This window comes from Pygoscelis adeliae, unplaced genomic scaffold (genome assembly GCF_000699105.1).
Source record: "Pygoscelis adeliae isolate BGI_AS28 unplaced genomic scaffold, ASM69910v1 Scaffold917, whole genome shotgun sequence".
NCBI classification, from domain to species: Eukaryota; Metazoa; Chordata; class Aves; order Sphenisciformes; family Spheniscidae; genus Pygoscelis; species Pygoscelis adeliae.
Genome location: NW_008825097.1, coordinates 70,404 through 81,294, shown reverse-complemented (window position 1 = coordinate 81,294; position 10,891 = coordinate 70,404). Strand labels below are relative to the sequence as shown.

General features: G+C 44.3%; 2 protein-coding genes across 2 annotated transcripts in view; one reads left to right on the top strand and one right to left on the bottom strand.

Annotated features, from left to right (window-relative positions):
* The window catches only part of KLHL11 (kelch-like family member 11), a 6,859-nt gene extending 1,127 nt beyond the window's left edge, over window positions 1-5,732 (top strand). Inside the window, exons 2-4 of the mRNA XM_009327022.1 lie at window positions 86-697; window positions 3,330-3,357; window positions 5,504-5,732. Coding sequence (XP_009325297.1) covers window positions 86-697; window positions 3,330-3,357; window positions 5,504-5,557 — 694 coding nt within the window. The 3' untranslated portion in view covers window positions 5,558-5,732. The remainder of the gene's footprint in view (window positions 1-85; window positions 698-3,329; window positions 3,358-5,503) is intronic.
* Window positions 5,733-5,926: 194 nt separating this feature from the next.
* On the bottom strand, window positions 5,927-10,097 carry KLHL10 (kelch-like family member 10). The gene is made up of 5 exons (XM_009327008.1): window positions 9,910-10,097; window positions 8,914-9,403; window positions 7,687-8,304; window positions 6,847-6,996; window positions 5,927-6,298 (listed from the first exon to the last, which is right to left on the bottom strand). Exons 1-5 carry the CDS (start codon window positions 10,095-10,097, stop codon window positions 5,927-5,929), a joined length of 1,818 nt encoding a protein of 605 aa, XP_009325283.1.
* Between the last annotated feature and the right edge of the window lie 794 nt (window positions 10,098-10,891).

The window sequence follows — 10,891 nt, the reverse complement described above, 5'->3', positions numbered from 1 at the left end:
AGGGGAGCGGGGCCCGGGCGCGGGGGGCGCGACCGGACCGGCTGCAACCGGGCCGCAACATCACCCCTGTTCGTTTGTTCTGCAGGTTTCTACTGACCCGGTTAAAAGAGTTCTGTGGGGAGTTTCTGAAGAAGAAGCTCAACCTCTCCAACTGTGTTGCGGTTCACAGCTTAGCCCACATGTATTCCTTGAATCAGCTGGCCCTCAAAGCTCAGGATATGATCAGGAGAAACTTCCACAAAGTTATTCAAGATGAGGAGTTCTACACTTTGCCGTTTCACCTCATCAGAGACTGGCTCTCAGACTCGGAGATCACAGTGGACTCTGAAGAAATCCTCTTTGAGACTGTTTTGAAGTGGGTTCAGAAAAATCCTGAGGAAAGAGAGAGGTACTTTGAAGATCTCTTTAAACTGCTTAGATTGTCTCAGATGAAACCCACTTACCTTACTCGCCATGTCAAATCTGAAAGGCTGGTATCGAGCAACGAGGCCTGTGTTAAATTAGTGTCTGAAGCCGTGGAGAGTCACGCCTTGCGGTCTGAGAACTTGCAGTCTGGTAATCTACAACATTCCGCTTGTCCGGTAGCGTTGTTGCCGCGTTTTGGACAAAACATGGACGTCATTATGGTGATTGGTGGTGTGTCAGAGGGAGGAGATTACTTGAGTGAGTGCGTAGGGTATTTCATCGATGAAGATAGGTGGGTAAACTTACCGCACATACATAATCATCTTGATGGGCATGCTGTTGCTGTGACAGAATCTTATGTTTATGTGGCTGGCTCCATGGAACCAGGGTTTGCCAAGACTGTAGAAAGGTACAATCCAAACAGAAATATTTGGGAACAAGTCTCAAATCTAATAACCAGAAAGCATTCTTTTGGCCTTACTGAAGTTAAAGGAAACTTGTACAGTATTGGCGGACATGGCAATTTCAGTCCTGGCTTTAAAGATGTGGCCATTTATAATCCCGAGCAAGACAAATGGCTTAACCTGGAGTCAGCACCAAAGATTCTTCGTGATGTCAAAGCTGTTTCTGTAGAAGACCGGTTTGTTTATGTTGCTGCTCGTACCCCAGTTGACAGTGATAGCGAAGATGGATTGAGGGCAGTTATTATCAGATACGATGCTGAAACAAGGCAGTGGCAGGATGTGGAGTCTCTGCCACTCATTGATAACTATTGCTCTTTTCAGATGTCTGTTGCTAACACAAACTTTTACCATACGGCATCGTGCTGCCCCAAGAGTTATCCTATAGATAATGAGGAAGCCAAGGTAAAGATCTCTGGCAGGGCCTCGGATGAAATACTTGAAAGCTTACCCCCAGAGGTTCTTAGCATTGAAGGAGCAGCTATTTGTTATTATAAAGATGATGTTTTTATCATTGGGGGGTGGAAAAACAGCGATGATATTGACAAGCAATACAGGAAGGAGGCCTATCGTTACTGTGCCGAGAGAAAGCGCTGGATGCTTTTGCCTCCTATGCCTCAGCCTCGCTGCAGAGCAACAGCCTGCCATGTGAGAATTCCCTTCAGATGCTTGCAGGGAACACAAAGATACCCTATGCCGCAAAATTTGATGTGGCAAAAAGATAGAATAAGGCAAATGCAGGAAAGGCAGATGCAGGAAATACACCGACACTCCCTAAGCTTACGGAGAATGCCACGCTCACAGATTGAGTGCTAGTTTCTGCAGTACCACTTCTCCTGATGAATCTAGGAAATACTGCGCTAAACCATTTTGTTAGACTTGATATGTCTTTATAAGACATGGGGGTGTTGATTGGATTTGATGCATAAAACCAGCATCTTTTATGTATTGAAAATTAAGAAGCTCAGAAATTGAGGATGGATGGGAATTGTGAAACTATGTGAATCCACCAGTATTACTTAATGGTGCCCAGGGAAAAACTGTAGCCAGGAACATTAAGTCTGTTATTTCTCTCTTCAGATCTTTGTTTTCAAGGATTTCTGTAGGGTTAGTCTCTAACAGTTCTATTTTGAAAATCAAAGATCTCTATCTTAATAATTTAGTGGTTACATTTGTGTGTGCTTGAAAGCACCTGTTTTATTTGCACTTACATATTGACATTCCTTTGATTCTCTCCTTCTCAGTGACTAAACTTCACATATAATTGGTGTTAGTGTACTTAGCTTTCCCAAGTTGGAGGCAAGTGCAATAGTTATATATGAAAACAAAAGCACAATCTTTCTTTATAAAATTACTTCAGGATGTTTCTATGTGTATTAAATATTTTGTATCTGTATGTTGTAGAGAGGCTGCAGAGTTTGTTTATAAATGGATGATTGGTAGAACACAAGACGCTTGCTAAAACGGAGAACTTGAGGCAGTAGGTTCTTTTTCAGGTGTATTTGAAGATGCTTTGAGTTTGTCTTTGACAGCTTCATTAGAAACTTGGGTCAACAATCAGCCTGATAAAAGGGGTGGAAACCAGCGAAGTAGCCACCTACCAGTGTTGACTATTCATTTCTATCGGTGTGGATTAGTAAGAATGAGATTATTTCACAGTAATAAGTTGAAAACTGAGCTACTTGTAGATCCTTTCTCAAGTGTTGCACACGTTTTAATTCTAGTGAAAAAGTGATGAGAAGAACCCCTACGAGCCTGTTTCCAGCCTGTCTTTGACAATCGGTACCCTTTGCCTTCAGTATACTTTCCCGAGAAACTTTAGAGTAGCTGTGCTGCAGTGCTCCTTACAAATCAGCACTTGGCGTTCCCCTTGAAGTGAGATAGCTGAGTTTTCATAGTCTCTAAATATTTTAATTTCCTCACTTACTGTGGCGGTAAGATTTAAGATGATTTAAATACCTTTTCGCATTTTGAGGTGGTTTTACATAAACCAGTGCCCTGGTTGGCTCTGGTTTGCTTACTGCTATACTCCCAAGGAACAGAACGTGGAATATTTCCTTTAGAGTGTCGCTGCCTCTCAGTTAACTGTCCCACTGAACACTCCTTCTCCCTGATCCAAAGAGCTCCAGGATGATTTAGGTTACTAGCGGATTCAGCGCATCCTTCCTACCTCCTTTTCTTCCCCATCCTTCCCTTCATTTGAATGTTCCAGGTTTTCACATGCAACCTAACTCAGGATCTTAGGGAAGGGAAAGGGAGGAGTAACCAGGGTGTTCCAAAATTTGTGTAGACAAACATTGGAGATCTGTATACTGTCTTTGGTTCATATGATGATTTGCTGGTGGTTTTGATGTGGGCAACTTCTTTGCAAAAGAACGTCTAAACAGTTTGGTTTTTTGTTTTGTTTTGTTTTTTAATTGTTTAGCTTTCTGAGCTGATACTTCTCATTTTCCAATTCAACAGGCAACCTAGATCATATCTGAAACACTGGGTAAGTCTTTCAACCACATAGTGTGTAAAGGTTTCTCTGTGTACATCCCTTAACGCTCCACTTTGCAGTTCACTTGCCACTTTGATATCAATAACTTGTCTTTTTGTAATAGAGTAATCTAGCCTTGTTTAAAAAAAAAACAACCTTGAAAATCTTAACAGTTTAGTCTCAATTTACTCATCTACGGTAACTGTGTTGTATTTTATTTGCCTGTTGGGTTGTTATGCAAGGGCAGATTAAACTGTACGATGCTGGCCTAATGCAAGAGAGGAAATAGATAAGCTTGTTCAGGTTTAAGGCTGATGTTCAGAAGTGACTGTTACCAAATCAGCTCATGCAGGCCTGTAAGCAAGGGGTTAATCAGTGGAGTTTGGCCCATGAACTCTTGCAGATCTGGCTGGAGTAGTTTAAGAATTACTGCCCCTACAGCAGGGTTTGTGAATAGCAGTGTGAAAATGCCTCACAGCTTTAGTACTAAATCCATTGATTTAACTTAAATTTGTGGGACCTGATTTTAAGATACTTTACCACACTTTGCACAGAAGCAACTGAGAAGATTTTACATACTCCATCCCACTGACTTTGCTGTAGGAATTTTTAACAAGCAGTTGAAGGATGGTAGTATGTCAGACCACCACAGCTCTGTCAAAGCCCTCTTGTAGTCTGTCAACAAATCTGGACAATTTGTAGGGAGAAATACCAAGATGATTATTTCAGTTGGAATATGAACTAAATAGTTTAACGTGTGGTAGCATGCAACAAAATCAGATGCAAGAACAAACTTCTTGCAGTCTTTCTTTTTCTAAGCAAAATTGCTATTGCACTTACCATGAGAACTTCTGGCTGACATACAAGCTGTACAGTTTACTAAAGATATTCTGCTCAAAGGCAATGTCAAAACAGCTTAGTGTCTGGACAGCTTAACTTGTGAATGCCAGCCATGATTCTGTATGTGATGCACTATACCTTCGTATGTTCTGTTTGCATGGTGAGTGATGGGCACTGTGGACAGCACTGGTTTGCTCTAACTTTTGCTATGCCAGTTCTGTGGAATTTTTAAATAGTTGGGGTTTTTTTTAGCCTTGACTTTAAGTGGACCAATTGCATTGCACATGGGTTTTAACTGACAAGTCTAACTATCCAATGTATCACATGTAGGTGTTTGGAAGAATTGCATTATTGACTCTGGCTGTAATTTAGCCCACTAACCTGTGAATCGCGTAACAAATTCCTTGTGGCCCTTGACTGCCGTAGCTTGCTGGGTGTTTATAAAATGATCCTACAAACAAAAGCCTGGGAATTCTTTCAGTGTGTTTATAGTGGCTAGTTAAATGTCAGTACGATCCTAGGGTGTATTCAGCTGAGTATTAGGAGGCTGGCTTCTGGCCTTCCTAATGTAAAAGAACATCGGGTGGAGTTTTTCCTCCTCCTTACGACAATCATACCTCTATACCTGTACTGAATACATGCCACAAAATGCATGTGTCACATCCTGTCTTTCTGCTCAAAGTATCAGTGGAGTAGGACACATCCTGCCTAGCACTTGGCTGTCATTGTAGTAATTTCTAGGTGCCATATGTGTACATAATATTTTATAACTACCTGAATACTCTGTTAGTATGCTGGGTTTGTATGTATTTTTAATAAGACTTTCTCTTGCACATAGTAGGATACCACTCTAGAAATGAAGAAAACATGCCAACTTTTTAGCATGCATTATGAATAACTATGCCAAGCATTCTGCTAGACTATTTCAATATAATTTTTCTCCATTACAGTAAATGTTAGAATCAGAACTATTGGCTCAACTAGTGTGTCACGGAATAGACTGATTGCTGCTGACAAACTGAGTCTCAAAGAATTGCAACTTTTTAGGTTATTTTTAACACAACCTTGTAATAGTATGTTGTCACATTCAATGGTCTTAAAAAAGCAAGCTTAAAATAAGTGGTTTATGGCTTAGATTTATTTTCAGCTATGTCCACATTATGTTAGGGTATAAATCATATCTCTAATTTAGACAGTCCTGAGCGGAAGGCTGATAAAACAGGTGCTCCTGAGGATCTAATCTTATTACTAATATGAATGTAAAGTGTGGAACTAACGTGATGTTTGAAGACCATTAATAGTCAGATACTCCTCGTAGGTCCATGTCACTGTGGATCATGGCAGCTGTACTCTCCTGTCGATATTAATGTAGACTTCAGCAGATTGCTTGAGGAAGCAGCACTCCTGTACTTACTTCCAGTAAGGTAAAGTAGTATGTGTGTGTAAGGCTGTTTGAAACAAATCCTACTGTAATGTTCTTTACCTTAAATACACTGTACTAAAGTTTATTGTAATAAGTGAATTAATGAAAATAAACCTTTTATTTCTCTAGCATTCTGTGGTACCTCTTATTTTTTAAGTTGCTATGTAGGCTGTGGCCGATACACACATTTTGTGGCACCATAGAATGAAAGTTTTAAATACTAATTATTCTTTTGGCCTGTATCAATTGTTTTTGTTTTAGAATAAGTGAATACATTCACTTGCTGCTCAGAAGACTTTATTAGCTAAGTGGAGCTGTTTATACAGGCAGGCTACTTGTTGAAGAAGTGAACCTGACTTCCTTTGAAGAGTCGTCCACGTAGCAGTCTCGTCTGGCAACGTACTCCCCGACATTAGATAGACCTGGCACCACACAGCAGCTCAGAGCACTACGGTATATGCCCATGTCGTGAACATCGTACCACTCGTTAGCGTTTTCATCATAACACTCAACATTGAAAGTAGTGGTAAAACCGTTAAAGCCACCAACCACAAACAAAAGATCATCCACCACTTCGATGCCAAAGTTGCTGCGAGGATTGAACATGGTGTGGACTGTGCGCCACGTGTTGGCAACAGGGTTGTAAGCTTCCACGCTCCGAAGCCGGTTGACTCCATCAAATCCTCCTACCTGTGAATGCCAGAGGTACAGAGTTGAAATAGGCCTTTCCTCACCCGCTGTCACCCGAATCATTTCGCGCACAAGTAGGATGGTAACTGGTCCTGCCTCACTGACTTCAGTTTGAGCATTGCTGAGAGCATGTGATCTCAAAACACAATGCTTGCTTGTTGCAAACTGCTCCCTTGTTCTTTCTGGAGCTTCCAGAAGTTATTTTATGCAACTGTCAGATTTTACACTTCTACAGAGTTTAAATGCAGTACATGGACACGATAAACAGGACCAAGCAAGTGTTCTGTGCTGCTAATGCTGTTAGCAGCAGCAGAAAATAATTTCTTTGCTGCAGTTGCTTAAAAATTGTCCACGCGTTTTTCATAACAAAAAGTGTGCAGGTGATAATACTCTCAGGAGGCGTATCAACCATTCTGACTCTGGCTTTCTTCCCTAAATCTCACTTACAAGCAAATGGCCAGCCTGAAAGTCTAGGAAATGCAGATTAGCAAAAGTAAGTACTACAAGTGCTGGGTGGTGTTACAGCAGAGGTACCACTTCTCCCTTACCGCATACACTTCGTTGCCATACGCGATCACACCCACTCCGCTTCTTCTGCTTCTCATTGGGGCTATAAAGGTCCATTGATTTGTTGTGGCATCATACACTTCAGCTGTGATCAAGCATTCATTTCCGTTGAACCCACCACATATATACACCTGTTACAGGAGGAAAAAAAGTGTGAGCAGGGCAGGTAGACTCCTGGTGGGAGAACACACTGAGAAGAAAATGAATGGTGTGGCTGGATTTTCAGGGGGGTTGGTTGGTTTTGTTTTGTTTTTAATGTGAATGGTCATCCTGGGTTTGAAGTAATAAAAGTGCAGTGAGTTATTCAGGCCAGCAGGATTTAGACCCTTTATTTCCTGAACTGCACGAAGCAGATAGGCATGGTATTTGACCTGTGGCCAGGAAAAGTACTGTCCGGCAGCAAGTGGGCTATTGGTGGTAAGCAGCTCTGGAAGAGTTTTGCCACTCCTGTCTGCATCTCCGCCGTGCCAGTCAGTTGCTGCCTCTTAGAGAGCTTCATATCTGCAGCTCGAGGATTTGATGAGTAAGGTTTACATGAACATTCTTCCTCTTTATTTTAAATGATCCCTCACATTAAAGGGAGCATTTGTTACCTTTCCTGCTCCCACAACTCCTCTTTTCTATCTAGATGATGAACTCTGAGTGGGAGCTGTGTTTATCACTGGCTGAGCTCCATGAAAGTCCCTACCTCGATACGTGCCATATGAGAGGACAGGCACTTGCTCACTGTGTAATGCTGTGCACTGATGTTTGTTTGGTTCCTTGTCCTGCTCACCATGCTTCAACCTTAACTCCTGTCTGTAATCTCACGGTCCGTTTACCTTTTCATGCAGTGTGGTCGCACTAGCATCGCTTCTCTGCTCGTGCATGGGGGCAACCAGTGTCCACTGGTTCGTCTCTGGCTCGTACCGTTCTGCTGTGTTGAGGCGCATGTATCCATCAAACCCTCCCATGGCGTAGATGAAGTTGTGGAGAACGGCGACGCTGACGTAGCAGCGCCGCGAATGCATGGGTGCGACCTGCTGCCATGTTTTCTTAAGTGGGTCAAACCGCTTGACGCTGTTGAAATAATCCACGCTGTCAAATCCTCCGATAACATAGACAAAGCCTTTTAAATAAGCAGTGCCGTGATAGGCAAGGGGGCTTTCTTGCTCACACGTGACGTTCACCCACTTGTCTGCACGGGTGTCGTATGTTTCAATGGCGTTGGTTGGGCTCCCCCCGCTCCAGCCTCCGATAGCAAATAAGATGGCATAGGGAAGGCGAGGCCGACTGAGCGGGTTGGTGAAATCAGAGTAAGATGGGCCGTGCATATTGAGGTTGTACATTTCTGTCAGCGCGTTTATGATGAGAACTTTGCACTCGTCATTGTCCCTCACATAATCGTGCGTTTTGACGTTGTTCATGAAGTATTCTGCTTGCATCAGTGCCAGTCGAACCTGAAAAAAGGAAAAAGGAGGTTAGAATATTAATGCAGATGCTTTACACCTTGGTATCCTTTGTGGATAGCTCCAATGCTGGATGGCTTTGCTCTCAGGCTACAGTGTTGTCTAAAGCTTATTAGAGAACCAGGGAATCAAATGTGTAGTTTTTAGCTAGTCCAGAAAGGAGTGTGCAAGGGTAAATGATCCGATTTCATGGCAGGGAGTCTGCCGCTGCTTTGGCACGGTGCTTTCCTGTACGCGGACTGAAACTGCCCTAACGCCTGCTGCTATTTGCATAGTATAGCTTGTCTAGGCAAATGCTCATAAACTTTGTGTATGTAGAGATAACGTCATCTCATGTGAACTTTGGTCCTTCCTGGATGTGAGGAACAGTTAAACTTAAGCTCTAAACATGAGGAAATGTGCCCCAACCCCAGCACAGGATTTTCAACCCGTGCCCCAGCGTAGCACTAGCCTAACAGTCTGAAAGCTCACTTCTTTGTGAGCAGCGTTAGGAGGCTGCAATTTCCTCCAGTCTTAGAAGAAAAGCAAAGCAGCTCTGGCTTAGCTGCCCCGTGCCCAGCCCTGCAGAGCCGCCCGGGCCCACGCCGTGACAGCACCAACCTTGCCCAGCAAGACTGCAATGTGCTGCCTCCTGTTCTGCGGGTCGTGAGCAATCCATTTCACAATAGCCTCGAACACAGCATCTTCTTGTTTCACATTGAGCTCATCCTTCTCAATGATGTGCTTTAGCTCGTTGACGGAGAGGTCTAGAAACTCTGTAGACACCTTAGTCATGTCCTCGAAGTGATGGAGGATGAACACATAGGCTGCTTCTCGCAGGTCAGGGCAGTGGTAATAATCTGTGAGTCTGCAGATGCCGATGCAATTTTCCAAGCATAGCTGGGATTTTAAGAACTCGCAGCACAGTCTGATGACACCCATGATATTGAACTGGTCTGCTGCGGTTAGCAAACTTTCAACATTGTCAGCCGTGACCGGTACTGTCCTGGTGTAGGCGTACTCGATAATGAGCCTCATCATTTCAGGTGAAGTGCCAGGGATTTTATACACTATCTTCTCTGCATTGTTCCAGCTGCTGGTAAACAAAGCCCTGAAAAAACAAAGCAGCTTTGCTGTGTTAAACCCTGTCCCCATTATCCCCCGTGCCTTCTTCCCCAGGCACCAATTTGGGCACTAGCAGTAGCCATGCTGGGAAGCCGTGTAGTTTATTAATTAATGTTTTACTAGCTGGTTGTTTTAAAAAGGAGTCACAGCCTCCGGCTGTGGACAGAGAGCAACAGGGCAAGCTGCCACCTTGCTTCAACAAGAATACCAGAGAAGAATGGTGCGAAGGGAACAAAAACCTCCCGCCCGATGGCAGATAAGCCAGGCTAGCCACGCTCCCAGCCCTGCACCGCATCTGGGGTTCGTCAGACACCACTTCAGAGCTGCTGTTAGATGTGGATTAATTCTGGCGTCCAGGCAGGTACCAGGACTATGGGTAACTGCTGGATGAGAGTTTTAGTGCTGATGTAAGCACTGGAGATAAACTAAGACAATGTGACACAGACTAGGAAATACTGTTTGTCCCCATCCCCTCTTGTTTCAAGCACTGACCTGAAATAGTGACTGCAGCTACAGAGGATGTTCTTGTGAGCATTGAATTCAATACCATCCACGCTGATGATCACATCACAGAGTTTCCCTTCCAGGCGAAGCTCGTTGAAGACGGTGCAAGCCATAGCACTCATCTTCCTCTCCATGTGTAAGGATGAATACCCGGTGGGTGCCAAGCTATCGCCCATGTTGAAGCCTGAGGCAGTGGAAGGTGCTTCTCTCTGAGGTGCTACAGGGCTTTGTCCTTGCCCTCCAACATCATCTCTGAAACCCTGTCTGGTGGTTCTGGAATATGCCCCATAATGAGATCACAGACGCGGGGGAGACCCGGGACTGGCTGTGAGCCCCTCCGCAGGCAATGGGGTCCTGGTCCTCCCGGCTCCCTTGCTCCATGGCTGCCCTCAGCCTTCGCTTAACCGCAGCCCAGATTACGCTGGACCCTGTACCTACACCCTGTTGATGGCTGCTCTGAGCAAAAACAGCCTTGTGATTCCCCTGCAACTTTTTAATATTATTTAGCCTGGGTATAAAGCTCCCCAAATGTAGGCACCGACTGCTTCTGAAGTGCCCTTGTATCAGCTCACACAGGAGGAAGCTGAGACACAGGGTAGCTAATGTCAGTGATGAAGCCACAAATACTCTGTCACTGCCGTATCTGCTGCTAATTTGGAGAGGTGGAAGGTGCTGCCCAGGGCCAAGGAGAGGAGAGGGGGAGGACAGGGAGCCCTGTCCTGACCCCTCACTGGCTTCACTCATGGCCAACTGCTTTTCCTCTGTGCTTCATCATGTCTGTAGGTAACACGGGTGCCAAGGAGCACCTCCGTGAGGGTCCAAAGAAGGGCAATGAAGCTGATGAAGGGTCTAGAGCACAAGTCTTATGAGGAGCAGCTGAGGGAACCAGGGTTGTTTAGCCTGCAGAAAAGGCAGCTCAGGGGAGACCTTATCGCTCTCTACAACCACCTGAAAGGAGGTTGTAGCGAGG